General features: G+C 42.1%; 2 protein-coding genes across 2 annotated transcripts in view; one reads left to right on the top strand and one right to left on the bottom strand.

The window, feature by feature from the left end:
- Positions 1-682: 682 nt before the first annotated feature.
- Positions 683-3,466, bottom strand: LOC109466211. The gene is made up of 3 exons (XM_019763878.1): positions 3,458-3,466; positions 1,709-1,911; positions 683-960 (listed from the first exon to the last, which is right to left on the bottom strand). Exons 1-3 carry the CDS (start codon positions 3,464-3,466, stop codon positions 717-719), a joined length of 456 nt encoding a protein of 151 aa, XP_019619437.1. The 3' UTR covers positions 683-716.
- An 8,225-nt stretch (positions 3,467-11,691) lies between these two features.
- LOC109466225 (TNFAIP3-interacting protein 1-like) overlaps positions 11,692-16,991 on the top strand; it is a 32,453-nt gene continuing 27,153 nt past the window's right edge. Inside the window, exon 1 of the mRNA XM_019763891.1 lies at positions 11,692-11,732. The gene's annotated coding sequence lies outside the window, so the exon portion shown is untranslated. The remainder of the gene's footprint in view (positions 11,733-16,991) is intronic.

A 16,991-nucleotide genomic window follows, 5' to 3' on the forward strand; every position in this document is an offset into this window, starting at 1 on the left:
GAATGAATGAAATAGATTAAAGAAGATCATAGGAAGAATAAGTTAATCTAAATTATAAGTAACAAAGGAAATAGCTACACAGACGTAACACTGAATTTGTGGGTAAAGTATTTTAGGCCGGGTCACATTTTTCAGTGACCACCACATGATGTTAATCTAGCTATGCTGTGAGAGAACAAACCCTTTTCGGGAACAACCACAGTAGAATTTGGGACGACACATGTACAACTATCCCACGAATGACCCCAGTTTGTAATCATACGGCGATCTTATGGACGAAGTAGCTTCCTTCGCAGACTTGTGCGACGACGGCGTTAATTCTTTTCGGTGAGCGACGCGAGTTATGCCGCGGAGGGAGTACAAGTATTTCGTGGCGAAACATCCTACTGCAAATCTAGCTTGGTATATCCAGGCTATCGTGGTTTGGGCAGGCTGTCTTCGGGGTTCTAACAGTTTTCCCCCGCCCATCTCAACAGGCCGCCTGGTTGGGGTGTTACACCGAAGAAAATCCGCCCCAACCGCGATAAACTAGATACCAGGTTAGGGCAAATCTACCGATCCGCGGAGAAATACTCCCTCCGGGGCAAACGTCCCTCCGCGGCATTACTCGGGTCCCCAGAAAAAAAATTAACGCCGCCGTCGCACAAGTCTGCGAAGAGGGCTATGTATATATATGGACGAGATGTGACCAGGCCCTTCGGTACTGTGTGTTTAGTTCACGCGTACGGGTCCGCAACCTTCGCTCTGAGGCATCTGCACGCCACCGGCACCTGCTCCACCTGACCACGGTACTCCAGCTCGCCGTCCACCATAACTTTCCAGATCACCCACCTGGGTGCGTAGAAGTAGCCCTGTTCCAAGCTAGGCCTGCACGCTTGTTTTCGACAACGAGCGAAAGGGATGTCCATCGGGATCCTGTGAGGGTTGCGATCTATGAACACCCGGTAGGGGGCGTCAGTCCTGGTGCCAAAATAAAAGTCAAGTCAATAAAAATAAGATAAATTTTATTGCACGACAATTGCAGCAGGTACAATATATTACAGATAATAAGATTACTAGCTGGTATGTATGGGTCCAGCAGAATTCTACATATAGATTCAACGGATGACTAACAACTAGTACCGACTTATAGTACGTGCAAAGCTACGCTACACTATACATATAAAGAGGACAATGAGCAGTTGTATATATACTATATATAATGTTTTACGGATACTATACTTCACAGAGTATTGACTAATTGCATGGATACGATCTGTTACAATTCTACATAGGTGTAACGCACACGCATGGGTGTAACGTACACGCACACACACACACAGAAACATACACACACACACACACAGAGAAACATACACACACAGAGAGAAACACACACACACAGAAACACACACACACAGAGAAACACACACACACACTCAGAAACACACATACACAGAGAAACACACACACACACTCAGAAACACACATACACATACACACACACACACACTCACAGAGAAACACGCACACACACTCAGAAACACACACACACACACACAGAGAAACACACACAGAAACACACCCACTCAGAAACACACACACACACAAACACGTGCACACACACACAAACACACACACACACACACACACACACACACACACACACACACACACACACTCAGAAACACACAAACGGCACCTAAAACCTTGATAACGGTAAAATCACCTTTTGTTGACACGCTTGTTAGGGTCCCGCCCCTGCGGGTGTAGGTTGAGAAAAGGCGAGATGGCATCCACCTGACGCTGGGTGAGGACAACATATCCGTCCGGTCCCAGATCACTTCTCTTCAACTTGGATCTGTACTTAGTCGGTCTCCCATCGATTAAGCCGGGCAACACAGTCACAGCGGTAACTAGCAGGAAGAAAATCTGTGGACAAAAAAATGCCGTGTTAAAAAACTTCGCACACTACATGTACAAGTAATGGCATTGGTATCCTGCCCCCCCCCCTAAAAAGAAGTATGGAATGACCCGTTGACCCATGGGACTTCCCCCTATCAATGACCTAAGCTAAATGTATATGCCCCTAGTCATTGGAAATCCCCATCATTCGACAGCGTGGATTATGCAATGTAGGTCGTTCCAAGTGCTTTCTAGACATTGCATTTTACTGACCATGGATCAGTGAGTTTCTAGGATACAGAGAATTCTAAGCAGTAAAAGACCACTGACGTTCGTCTGTCAGTCCGTCCTTGCACTACAGATTTATAAGTCAGGAAGAAATTCGAAGCCAGAAGAGTAGAGTGGGGAGGGGGCTACCGGTGGTATGGCAACTTAGTTACGATTGCTGTGTCAGCACAGTTCGGTCGTCGGTGTAACGTCTTTATGCCAGATTTTGTCCCCGAAGTCATTAAAAAAAGGAGATCCCAAATTTTGTTACAGATGACAAGAGTCACCTAGCCTGGATACAATCCTATTTGTATGCCAGGGTCCCCCTCCCCTCCCCCTGGTTTTTTGTCAATAAGCAAATAAGTGGTTACCTGCACTATGTCCATAGCTGTAGTCGATGGGAAATTCAACTGAAAACTTTTGACAACAGATCAATATGCTGGTACAAACGTCCACCGTATGTCCGATATCTGGGTGCTATGAGGAGCTACAAGGAGCGCGTCTTTACTCCACGAGTAGTCCACTTGGAATGTGCTGCCTACGCAGACTGACAAGTTTGAACAGGTATGCAGGTTCATAATGATGACGTCTATGTTACTAAGGGACTTTCATAAAATTGGGACTTTTGCAGGATTGAATAGTCACTCTGTGTCAGACTGTGACCTGTGATCACATCGCTTAAACTCGTAAAACATGCATATGCACATGATTGTATTTTGTGTACGTTAGGCTATATTGATTAATTATATTATTGGCATTACCTGGGAACCCCCAAATTGATGCGATGAGCGAACAAAAAAAAAGCTTTAAAAAACGTTGCCTTCAGTGTTGTCATGAAGGTTGAACAAATGGCTGGACGCAGTGTGAGTATCGTATGGCGAATGGTAGATTCATGTTCATTTCATCTTCACAATTCCTTTGGAATTAATTTTGATATTCTACGACATAAGTATAGCTGCTTTGTACGATTTACAGTATGGCCGAAAACTTGTTTTTTGAAACGGCAGAAAATTGATGTTTCTTCCATATAATCAAATCAACATGGCCTTACTTAAAACTCGTGGAACAGGCACATAATTTCATTTTGTGTACATTATGGTTGGACAAAAGACAAAAAAATGCACGTGAGACTTTTGTAGTAGAATGGGCCTATTATTTTTCCATTTGCCCTAGTGAGAAACTGTATACCCAAGTGAAGTTTCCTGCCTCTCAAACGCGTGGCATTTCCAATAAATTTGAGTTGAATTTATCAAATGAAATTCCACTGTTTATGTAACATTCTACAAAGAATGATGTAGTTCCTTACCTTCGCCATGACTGCAGACCCACACGCCACCAATATGAAGTGTATACTAGATCCACCTGCTTCGTACAGTCGTATATAAAGGTATATCCGCTCGCTAGAATCCCCCTCTTAAGCCCCTTCCCGTAGGTGTGAATCAAGAATCAAAACTTGGTCTTTGGGAAATACCCTGGTTTGTTATTCAAGCTATTTTTCTTTAGTCTTTTTATAAACTGTAGACAGGTTGGAACAGTTCCCACGCACAAGAAACTGACATACTTTGTATTGGTATTTGTTGTGTCAAGTTAAAACTTGGTATTCGGGAAATACCCGGGTTTATTAGAACTTCAATCTATTATTTTCTTTTCCTTTCTTCTCGTTTCTTTTCTTTTTTTTCCTTTGGCCCTATTATAAACTGTAGGTTATGTTATGTTAGATTTACTTCAACATTTACCACGCAAGAGGAACTGACGTGGTTTATATTTGAGTTTGTTGCATCAAGTCAAACTTTTTGGTATTTGGGAAATAACCTAGTGTGTTAGAACTTTAAGCTATTCATTTCTTTGGCCTTATTAAAAACTGTAGGCTATGTTAATTTCACTTCAACATTTACCACGCAAGAGAAACTGACGTGGTTTGTATATGAATCTGTTGTGTCAACTAAAAACTTGGTATTCGGGAAATACCCTGGTTTGTTAGAACTTCAAACTATTCTTTTCTTTGGCCTTATTATAAACTGTAGGCTATGTTAATTTCACTTCAACATTTACCACGCAAGAGAAACTGACGTGGTTTGTATTTGAATCTGTTGTGTCAAGTCAAAACTTGGTATTCGGGAAATACCCTGGTCTGTTAGAACTTCAAATTATTCTTTTCTTTGGTCTTAGTATAAACTGTAGGCTAATGTTAATTTCACTTCAACATTTACCACGTAAGAGAAACTGACGTCGTGGTTTGTATTTGAATCTGTTGTGTCAAGCAAAAACTTGGTATTTGGGAAATACCCTCATTTCCAAGTTAGGGCTTCGCACTATTCTTTTCCTTTTGTCTTACATGTTTGTATTGTAAACTGAAGACTGCATAGTTGAATGCCAATTTCAGTTCAAGAATCCCCACGAAAGTACGTAGTTTGTATTTAAAGTTGTGTCGTTGAGTCAGTACAAACATCGAAATTAGGTTTCTCGTGTGTAGTTTCCTTACAAAAGTCGCCTCATGGTTCAAATATCTTAGTCATAACCGTAAGGCCACAGCAAGTAAATTTTATGGATGACATCCACCGCAGACTCCAAATCTAATGCGAAAGGGCGAAAAAAAAACAAGGAGGGCCAAAAGAACAAGACTCCTACATTTTCACATTTCGACATCATAAACCTGGTTAAACAAGAAATGATACCTATATTGTATACGTTTACTGCCAACTATTACAACATCCATTTCTCACTGAAACAACTTGTTTTGATTCAGTGGAACATCACATACACACAGCCACCATCACATATAAAGGGAATGAAATACATCACTACATCAAAGTAAAAGACAACAATAAATCAGTCTTGTCTTGTCTCCTCTCTTCATAGTTATCTGCCATCCACGTTCCGGCATGACAACAGACATCTTTGCCCATTTTTGGCATGTGGACCACTGTCAGAGGGTAACAGAATTTCTTTTTTCTTTTTTCAAAATCAGGCGAAAATCAATGCGCGCGCTGATGTCATCCATAAAAATTACTTGCTGTGGCCTAATGTTGATAAATGTGTGTACTACACACATTCATCAGTTAGTCACACTCTAAATGTACTTTGTAAGTTACAAAGTACATTTAGAGCGTGACTACCGGAAACCAGAAGCGCAAGTGGGCGGTTCCCTGTTCATTATTAACATTAAGGCCACAGCAAGTAAATTTCATGGATGACATACTCCGCCGACTCCAAATCTAATGCGAGCGGGCGAAAAAAAACAAGGTGGGTCCAAAAAAACAAGGTTCCTACATTTTAAAATGTTGACTCAATCATTGTACAAATGGTTTTTAATCAGTGGGAACGTCACATATACACAGCCAGCATCACATACCACTACATCAAAGTAAGAAACAAGACATTAAATCAGAGCCTTTCTTGTCTCCTCTCTTCATATCTATCTGCAATCCACCTTCCGGCATGGCAACAGACATCTTTGCCCATTTTCGGCATGCTGACCACTGTAAGAAGGCAACAATATTTCTTTTTTTTTCCAAAATCAGCCGAAAATTAATGCGCGCTGATGTCATCCATAAAAACTCGAGGTCCCACTCATTCCTGTCTGAACGCTACAGTACTGACAAATCGCACCAGGAAATACGCCCTTTGACTTTCGAGGTTTCTGTATCACAATGAAACACACTACATGTGTATTATCGTGAGAGAAGAAGTAAACAAAATGAAATTTTGAGCGGAACAGTCAGTGTCGACATGTCAAGCTGTTTTGTTTTGGGGGGTGGGTAGGGGTAGCAAAGGGGGAGTCCCTAAACTCCATATCCTGGTTTGCACCGTTTTTTTTACTAGCTTTGAAAGCTTTACTGACAGAGATTTTTAAGCTAAGGCCACCGTATGTAAATTTTATGGATGACATCCTCCGCAGACTCTAAAACTAATGCGAGAGGCCAAGGGCGAAAAAAAAACAAGGCGGACCCCCAAAAAACATGATTCCTATATTTTGAAATTTTGACATCGTAAACCCTGTTAAACAAGAAATGATTCCTACATTCTGCTAACTTTCCTACTAACTATCACAACATCATTTTGTCACTGAAACAACTTGAAAAATTTTCAATCATTTTACAAATGGTTTTGATTCAGTGGGGACATATAAATGGAATGAAATACATCACTGCATCAAGGTAAAAGTTAAAACAACTAGAGTTCCCCGATCTCATACCTTCGCCAAATGACTGACAAATTATAGATTAGATTATTCCCCCCTGATTTAAGAAATAGGAACCTAATTTTCATGAATTATATCATTTTATCATAATCTCAACCAAAAGACAGTCTTATATAAACAAACAAGGCATTCTAGTATTTCCTAATAAATTATGCAAATGAGGTCCTGATTTGAATAAATTATGTTTAATGATGTTCACCTCAACTTAACTTTTCAAATACCATAAGTATGAAATTACAGGCAGTTATCATTACATAATTATAAAATTTTCTCATTAATTATGCAAATTAAGTCATTATTAACATAATCAATATCTGCCTGTGTTTCTCTCGTTGTCAATTACCAATGTCACAAGCTTCAATTGTCTTATTATGGAATGCAGCTGATTTATAGAATTTCCCCATAAATTATGCAAATTACATCCATATTTGCATAATTGTCACATTATTATATTAAGCATCACGTAAGCTACCTACATACCAAAAATCACGACGATCCGTCAACCGGTTATTGAGTTATCCTCTTTTGAATATTTTCAAGAATATATCCCTGCAGTTCCAGAGCAAGCCACTAGGGGGCCCAAACTCACGTCACTTCTTCCCCAGCACAAGAGCTACCTACCACCCAAATTTCATCACCATAAGATGTCTAGATCATGAGATATCAAAACCGGAAGTTCAGCTGCAGTACCATAACAAGCCGCTAGGGGGTCCAAAATCTAATCATTTTGAGGTCTCATCAAGACCTACCCACCTACCAAGTATCAAGACAATCCATCAAGGCCTTCTCAAGTTATCGTGTTGACAGACAGACAGACAGACAGACACACACACACACACACACATACACGAACGCCTCTGAAAACATAACCTTCTTGGCGAAGGTAATAAATCAGAGCCTTGTCTTGTCTCCTCTCTTCATGTTTATCTGCCATACACGTTCCAGCATGGCAAGGCATGCCATTTTGCCTATTTTCGACATGTTGACCACTGTCAAAGGGCAACAAAATTTCTTGTTTTTTCTCCAAAATCAGGCGACAATCAATGCGCGCGCTGATGTCATCTATAAAAATTACTTGCTGTGGCCTAATGCACCATGTAGGAAACTAGCAAACGGGATTTCCGTGTTGCTGTAGTAGGAAACGCCAGTAGCCATCCTACGGAACAGTTTTTTTTTTTCATTTTGAACAAGGGGATATTTTTGTGTTTTCATAGCATCATAGCACTAGTTTCAAAATAGAATATCACATTTTAAGGATGCATCGTGAAATTTTGTACCTTTTTCTGCTCCAACGTTTGAAATTTATAAGACCCTAAATTAAAATCTTGCTTGTCCCAACATTCAGCCACTTTGCCAACAAACTGCAGTTCGCCAGCCAACTGAAAGGAGCGCCACTACCACTTTTTAGAAGAAACGTTCAGCTTGATAGAATACACAGATATCTATATCAGCAAAGTTAACGTTATGGAGTCGTGAACATGACTACATGTACAGGTGATTTAAGAAGGAATCACATTGTCTTTACTGGGATCGAGGTATCGACAGTTGGCAGCGCACTAAAAACCTAGGGTCGACCCTAGCCGTCTGATTCGACCAAACGTCAACAGAAACCTCTGCTTGGAGAGTAGACGTCCACCACATAATTTTTTTTTGGCGCCTCATATTCCGTTCAATATCTTTGTTATAGAATGTAGATTATATAGTGAAGAGAGAAATGATCTGTATAGGCTTGTACAAAACCTATTTTCTTACTTCATTCACTTGAGCACTGTAGAAAAGTTCATATTCCTAATGCGACTTGACAAACCTTCCATATCGAAAAACATATCTTTTCCTTTATAATTATCTCTACTATAACTGAAAAGCGAGAAGAAGTTGAATTTATGTAATGATAGCTAGTTTTATTTTGTATATATCTTTTCATCTTATCTTTTTGTTTTGATCCGTGACCTGTACTTAGCCCAGTGTGAAAAAATATTTTTGGAGGCACGTTTGAAACCTCCCCATTTCATCACCCCTAGCTTCATACCTTTCGTTGGTGCATAAAACCCTCTCTGTTTCAATCGTTCTGACACATTGCCGTCTTGTGCATGACGTCACTGAAAATGGCGGGAAAAATCCATGGTCCACGGCACTGAGGTCACGCCTATTTGTTCCGAGTGATTCAACACCAAGTCGTCAGTAAAGAAGAAAACCGTCACAAGTTCATACAGCGTGTATGTCCGATTCCATGTCACAGATTTGCAGACGATTTCATCACCGTACGAAACGTTACCAAGAGGTCCCGGGTTCGAGTCCTGACATGCCACCGATCTTGTGCCCTTGCTTGGGAAGCGGCACTTTACACGACTTCCCTCAGGTGAAAATGAGTATTGTATTGTCCCCCGTGTTGGTGGCGGCATTAATATAAGTTGAAAAAAAACTTGAGTGTGTCGTCACCACGTCTGGTGATTACATGTTGAAATATACAAACATTAGCAATATGCATCGAATTGGGCTATGCCATTTCATGGAGGGGGGGAGGGGGGTAGATGGACGGAAATTTAGCCCTGGAAATGCCTATATAGCGCAGGAACCCCGTGATACATTTTCTAATTACGATATTTTCTAAACAGTAGGTTGAATCTGAAAATAGTAGCATCCACCAGGCCTTTCTACGGGAATACGGATCGTACAATTCGGCAAAAAAGACAGTAAAATTGGCCAAGGGAGTCCGGCCGCGGGGAGGTAGTTTCTTTCTTTCCCTCCGCGGCCAGTCAAACATACAAGGCGGCCAAACTCCCCTGGCAAATATTCTCCTATATATAGCCAGCGTAGTTAGTCTGGTAGAAACGAGAAAATAGTGCGTTTAGAGCCGTGATTTTTATAATCAATATTAGCAAGATTGTCGTTACCTTGAAATGAATGGACCACCCCAAAAATGAACGTTGGGTACTTACCTTTTATATTGTCAACGATGAGTCACTTTCTACAGGAATGACCGTTGGAAAGTCCGAACGTCAGTGAAACTCTTTATAATGAATTGCGCAACATCGTAACGTCCTTTCTGGCACAGTCGCTCGGTCACACCGGTAGGTTCTTGTTCTTGTGTATCAGATAACGATATTTCCTACATACGGCTCATCTTTCCAAAGTGTTCCCGCTTCCTTTTCCACTTGTTCTCCTTCCGTGGTGTTGTTTGAGAACATTACATAACAAACCCGTACTATAAAATGGTGGTACCTAAGTGGGTAGAAATCTAGAATTTTTGGTCTCCTTAATTATACGGAAAGTCCTCACGCTACTACTATTAGGCTAATTGTAGTGTGTGTACGTGTGTGGGTGTGTGTGTGCGTGTGTGTGTGTCGGTGTGTGCGTGTGTGTGTTTCGGTGTGTGTGTGTATGTATGTATGTGTGTGTGTGTGTGTGTGTGTGTGTGTGTGTGTGTGTGTGACTCTGTGTGTGTGTGTGTGAGTGTGTGTGACTCTGTGTGTGTGTGTGTGTGTGTGTGTGTTTCCTCAAGAAGGTTAAAAATTTAGATTTTTGACATCCTTGATCATACGTAAAGCGAAGCCGCTACGCTACTGCTGTAAGGCTAATTGTAGGATTTGGTGTGTAGTTTAGGCCAAACCGACCTAATTTTATGGATGACATCCGCGCGGGCATTGATTTTCGCCTATTATAAAAAAAAAAGATCATGTCCACCGAGGCTCTGGTCTGCCTCTAGGCCTGGTTAGTCCATGGTAGTTAGCGACAATACGGAGCCGGGCACCCAGGCTACCAAAGCTCCACGACTTAGAACTCAGTACTTACGTACAGCACCGATTCATAGATTTCTCAAAAAGCCAGCATGTACCGGCTTGTCATATACGTCGCTAAGTACTGCCGCAAATTCACAATACCAGCTTTGTATACCTGTGGTTTAGAAGCATTTTTATTTTTTGCCTGATTTTTTTTTATTCGCCCGCGCGCACTAGTTTGGGGGTCTACAGAGGATGTCATCCATAAAATAAAATCGGGGTGGCCTTATGTACATGTGTGTGGGGTGTGTGGGGTCGGTGGGTGGGGTGGCTGGGTGGGTGGGTGAACTCATTACATAATTGAAGAATTAGGTATGCTGCCAGGCCAATCTGTTTGGTCACGCCCTGTGTCGTTCACATCCTCAATTCACAGAAGCCAGCACACGCACCATGAAACACTGACAAACCAACAAATTATTGGACTAGGCGTGAAGTTTACAGTAAATGATAAGTTATATGTCATCAACCACTTGCACTACCTTTCCTTGCCACTAGCCGCAGTTTCGAACAAAAAGCTTACAAGAGGACAGGAATTTGAGGCGTTAGGCGATAGGTAGGTACATGCTTTCTATGCTTTGTATAGTTTACTTCCACGTTTCCAGTATCGACAGGAATATAGTAGTTTTCCCCCTTATTTCCGTAACTTTTGTCCTTTTGTTTAGAAATGCATGTTGTGAAAGAAGACGTTACTGTGCGCTAACATTCATCATACAGTGAAACTGTGAACACAGTAAATAGCCGTAGAAAATAACAACATATTTTATAGTAGTAGTAGTAGTAGTAGTAATTATTCACTCTTGTATACATTTTACTTTTGTCCTTTTGTTTAGAAATGCATGTTGTGAAAGAAGGTTACTGTTCGCTAACATTCATCATACAGTGAAACTGTAAACACATTGAATAGTCATAGAAAATGACAACATATCTATGATATCATGAAAATAGCGCTGTAGTAATTATTCACACTTCTTCGTTCGCGTATAAAATCAAATTTATGTTCAAAACGGGAACTACTAGCGATGCAATACCTGAAACCGTACTACTATCTCGCGGACCAACTCCCCGGCTGGCATGCTATTTAGCCAACTTCTACTTTATCCAGCCGCTTCCGAAGCCTGGTAGAGGCTACCTACTAGAACAAAATACAGCCCTTTTCCGTAAAGAGACAGTTTAAATTTTTCAGGACACACGGACGACTACCCTAGTCTCTACCAGACTAACTACGCTGGCTATATATAGGAGAATATTTGCTTGGGTAGTTTGGCCGCCTCGTAGATTTGACTGGCCGCGCAGTTAAGAAAAACTATCTCCCCGCGGCCGGACTCCCTTGGCCAATTTTACTCTCTTTTTTGCCAAATTTTATACGATCCGTATTCCCGTAGAAAGGCGTGGTGAGGTAGAGGGGGCTACGACCCAAGAATGCATTCAGTTTGCGGCCGATCGTACCATGGATTGTCATATGACCTCGCCCTGAGTAAATCAACAGCGTTAGCCAATCAGCGCATAGATGGCAGCTTGCCCATATTGTTCATTGGAAAAACCAGTGAGTAAGGGGAATCCCCCTCCCGCCCCTTGCACCAAGATGGCGTTCATATAAAAAGGTGAGTCGTTGTTGTGTTCGGGCTTCCTCGTGATTTCTAACTTAACACAACTGCAAGTTCCACTTACACAGAAACGTCCACACGTGTCTCTGTGAATCCAGGATGGTTCCTGTTTGAATTGCACTCTTTTGGTAGCCTCTACCAGGCTTCGGAAAGCGGCCGGAAAGAGTAGAAAAATGTAAAATGTCCTTGAATAGACTGTGATGATATGCCAGGATAGTTGGCCCGCGCTACAAGCGAACAGATTGCCGCTTAGCGCGGACCAATTCCCCTGGTATGTCATCTGTCTATTTGGCCATTTTCTACTCTTTGCAGCCGCCTCCCGAAGCCTGGTAGAGGCTACTCTTTTGGCCGGTCCTGCGTAATCTCTACCAGACTAACCGCGCTGGCTATATATAGGAGAATATTTGCCAGGGGAGTTTGGCCGTCTTGTAGGTTTGACTGGCCGCGGAGGGAAAGAAACCCGCGGCCGGACTCCCTTGGCCAATTTTACTTACTCTCTTTTTTTGCCGAATTCTACGATACGTATTCCCGTAGAAAGGCCTGGTGGAGGCTAGGTCCTGCGACTAGTTCCCCTCTTTCGCATTCGTCAGTACGTGACGCAGTACATATTTTGTACCCTAAAATTTTTTTTGTGACGAGTGGAATTCCCCTGAGGTTATCTGTTGTCTGGTGGATTGTCGATGTTTACGTTCTGTTTTCTTTTCTTTTCCAACACAACAGCTTTATAACCTGCTTGTATTTACCTCTTCTTTTTTAATGTGTGCACAAAAGTTTAATATTTCATAAAAAGACTGACGGAGATACCAATTGTCATCGATTAACACCTTCTTTTGAAGAAACATGCCTAGGCTTGTAAAGATCGATTAATTGATACATAATAGTTCCGCATGGCGCAACCCAGTTTAAACTGAGTGTTTGTTGTCTTACATATAAGATGCTATTAGATGTTGCATAACGTAAGGATGAAAAGTTTTTTCCATCAACATTTTGAAAGACTGGACGAGCTTTAGAGTGACTATTACGTTTTGTTGTTAGCTACGGGTAATTGGACTTTGCTTTGGTTACAAAAGTTGTTTACCACAAACGAGAAATACGATCCAGTGTTGCAAAAATAATTGTTCCCTTTCAGAAGAGTGCCCTCGAATACTTATAGGAAAACGTCATTAGCGATACTAACGTCATACGTATGTGTTGGATACAGTTACTAGCTGGCAAGGTTTTCTCGTGCCTAGTAACAATGTCGCGGTGTATCATGTGATCTAGTTAACGTTTATTTACCTATCTTTCGTATATTTGCCTAACGCCACACCGCCTTAATTTTTTGGATGACATCCGCGCGCGCATTGATTTTCGCCTGTTCTCAAAAAAAAAAGACCACGTCCTCAGAGGCTCTGTCCTGGCTCTAAGCCTGGGTAGTCCATGGTGGTTAGTGACAATACGGAGACAACTCTGGCTGCCGAAGCTCCAAGACTCAAGAACTCAGTACATACGTAGAGTGCAGATTCAAAAATTCCGCAAAAAGGCAGCATGTGCCGGCTTGTCGTATACGTCGCTATATACTGCTGCAAATTCACAATACCAGCTTTGCATTTCTGTGGTTAAGTTTTATTTTTATTTTTGGCCGGAATATTTTTTTTATTCGCCCGCGCGCACTAGTTTGGGGGTCTTCAGAGGATGTCATCCATAAAATTAAGACGGTGTGGCCTAACTCTTGTGCCTTTTGGATCTAAACTACGCCACAGCAAGGTTTAAGTTATTCTATTTGGTCACAGTCAGTCTTGAATACACGTACAAAGACTTCAGATTAGTTCCACGTGTAAAGCTATGGAGGCGACAAACTTCAATAGCTGCGCCACAGGAAAGCAAAGGTGAAAGAGGCAAAGAAGCCTCGGCCTAGCTGTTTTGTAGAGAAAGAACACATGTACAGTGGAGGGGTTGAACAAGAACTCGAACCACCCCGGGCTAAATTATAAAACATGGGTGGACATGGTATGTGGCAGAACGTGCTACAAAGACCGTGTGAGGGAGCACGTGTTTGTACAAATAACACTTGCATGGGAAAAGCCATCAAAAGAACTACGCGACAAATTTTGACATGAAAAAAAACAAAACAAGAACAAAAATTGCGAGCTGCGCACGTCCTTTTACACAATTTGCGAACGGTCCCTTAAAAGTTACACATCACATGTCGTTCGAAAAAGACCTGTGTTTATGATATCACTCAAACGTCACAAACATCTGACATTGTCGAGGGAAAGTCCATCTTTGCATCTGACTTTGCCATCCTAGCCATGGTATAACAACACATCCTGCAAAAAAGTCAAGCTTCGAAGATTTTTCAACTTACGCTCCTGCAGTTCAAGAACAAGCCGCTTGAGGACCCAAACTCATGTCACTTCTTCCCTAGCTCAAGAGCTATCTACCACCCAATATTCGAGATCCTAGCACGTCCAGATCACGAGATATCAAAACCGGAAGTTCTGCTCCAGTACCAACAAAAGCCGCGAGGGGGTCCAAAATCTAATAGTTTCTAGGTCTAATCAAGACCTACCCACCTACCAAGTTTCATGACAATCCATACTCAGCTTCTTGAGTTATGCTGTTCACAGACAGACATACCGGCGGACAGACAAAGAAACAGACGGACAAACGCTACTGAAAACACGGCTGGGCTGGTCTGTTTTTTTTATATGTTTACTAGTAATTCATAGTCATGCGATTGATGACCCGTACCTACCCGTCCCCTAGTGGCATGTAACATGTACGTACAATAAAGGCCTTTCATTATCATTGTTGTACCGAGAAATGACGTCATGCGCAGACGCACTGGCGTTTTTGAAAGTGAAACCACAGGTTTAGTTTCGGACCAGGTACCGGCTATGCACAACTCTCAGTCTGTTCTCATCGAAGTTACCGCATGCAGCCGTCTAGCTGCTTCCAAATCTGTAAGTATTGCTGTACGAGAAACATTCAATCCATTTTTGCAAAGAATTGTAGGTCTATTTGATTTCGAAATTGTAATGGTATGGCTCGCAATAGTCTCCTTGGGAGTAGCATTTCCGTTTCCGGTCTCTACGCCCCCCTTTGTAGCTTACGCAGGGTTCGAATCATTTTTGAGGTTTCGGTGTCCTAGCTACTGCGTTTTAGCCTCCACCAGGCCTTTCTACGGGAATATGGATCGTAGAATTCGGCAAAAAAAGAGAGAGTAAAATCGGCCAAGGGAGTCCGGCCGCGGGGAGGTAGTTTCTTTCCCTCCGAACTGCGCGGTCAGTCAAACCTACAACTTATACAAGGCGGCCAAACTCCCCTGGCAATTATTCTCCTATATATAGCCAGCGTAGTTGTGTTTGTTCACAGTTAAAAACAAGACTATTAGAAGACCCTTAGAAAGAAATTATTTTTTAAATTACCGAAATTGCATAGATATGGTGCTCGGGTTTGACCTACAATGCTTTATGTTAATCACTATGAAATGATCGAAGTCACACAGAAACTAGAGACGCAGGTAGCCTCAGCTGCACACATTCACGTACATATATAGGTCGACACTACAGGCACAGCAATGTAATAGAAGGATGAGACGGTTTAAAAGGAGAGGAATGCCTGTATTCTTAAGAAAATAATCAGCCCAGTTGGAGTAACAAACACTCTTACACTTGAACTTTGGAGTCAGCGCTGAACTTTGAACGTAGTCCCCGAGCAGATCTTACGATAATGTGTGGGCTTTTTCATAGGATTTCATACTTTCAAACAGGGGTCTAGGCCTTGCTAAAATTTCGACGTGTTTTCAGACGTATTTACCGGGCTTATTTTTTGGCGACGTCTCAGGGAGGAGCCCATGGTACAGTATTGTGTGCAGTTTGCAAGAATTCTAGGAATGGTACAGGCATCTTGTCCACAGGAATGGAATGTCCACAGGCATTTCTCTGACTCACATCTATGCCCACATTCCTGGGAACCCTTGGGAAGACTTCTCTGCCCCGGATGGCCCTACTTTCTGTGACTCGGGGCTCGTTCACTATATACTCAGGGGAGGAGTGTACTGTATCTGTACCATGTCTTCCTCAAAATCATGAAATGATGGCAGTGCCATACAAACAATAACCCTAACAGCGCCATGTCAATGTATGTTTTCATTGTCAGTCTTGTTGTACTTATTTTTACTGTACTGTACTTTACTTTACAGCCAAACGTCGGGTGACGTATTAGATACTACCCTGCCAATAATCCTGTTTTGCCAAATTGATACTGTTTCAGTACAGCTTTACTAATGGACTAGCCCCCTGTTGTAGTGATTGCAGAACTGTGTGGTCCAAGGGCTACGAAACGGAGATGGGCACTGCCTTATGTGACAAGTCAATGTTTGCGGGGAGGGCTTTAATTCAGCTGTGTAGCCACTTAAAGATCTGCTTACAGATTAAGAATTTAATGCTGTCAACATGGATACCACGTGCCCCTTTCATGCTTATCTATTCAGCATATGTCAGTAGAGCATTTGAGGGTAAGGTCCAAGACTTAATTCTATGGATGACATCCACGCGCGCATTGATTTTTGCTTGTTCTAAAAAAAAGATCACGTCCTCCGATCCGAGGCTCTGACCTGGCTCTAGGCCTGGGTAGTCCATGGTAGTTAGAAACATTACGGAGCCGGTGGTAACCGTGGAGGATGGTACCCAGGCTACCGAAACTCCACGACTCAAGAACTCAGTACATACGTACAGTGCAGAAAGCCAGCATGTGCCGGCTTGTCGTATACCTCGCTATGTAACGTCGCAAATTCAGAATACCTGCTTTGTATTCTACTGCATTTTTATTTTTGGCCTGAATTTTTTTTTATTCGCCCGCGCGCACTAGTTTAGGGTCTTCAGAGGATGTCATCCATAAAATTAAGTCAGTGTGGCCTAAATACACAACCGAAACTTTGGCAGTAAGGCTATGATATTGCGGTATCGCCTTGGTTTATCTGCTTACTTTCAGTATCCATAAAGGGGTTCGCTTTGACGTCATCGTTACGTCAGTTATTTCCTTTGCAATGTGCATTTGCTCAAAGCGATTTGAAGTAAAGTGGCGTTTGTTTGTTTGCAGTTTATTTTGCGTAGATAGGCAGAGCAACGCCTTGAGCACGTCAAAGAACCCACCTTGTGTATCGATAAGAGTAAGGGTTCACTGCACATGTACCGTATGAGTGAATGAAACTTGTAGGACCACTGTAACAGTGTGTGTGTGTGTGTGTGTGTGTGGGGGTGGGGGGTAGGT

Source organism: Branchiostoma belcheri, unplaced genomic scaffold (genome assembly GCF_001625305.1).
Source record: "Branchiostoma belcheri isolate BF01 breed outbred unplaced genomic scaffold, Haploidv18h27 scaffold160, whole genome shotgun sequence".
NCBI lineage: Eukaryota > Metazoa > Chordata > Leptocardii > Amphioxiformes > Branchiostomatidae > Branchiostoma > Branchiostoma belcheri.

Bases quoted from the DNA above. Each gene is read 5' to 3' on its own strand.
- LOC109466211 (XM_019763878.1), bottom strand. The intron at 961-1,708 runs GTGATTTTACCG...TTTTGGCACCAG, and splicing joins AACAAGCGTGTCAACAAAAG to GACTGACGCCCCCTACCGGG.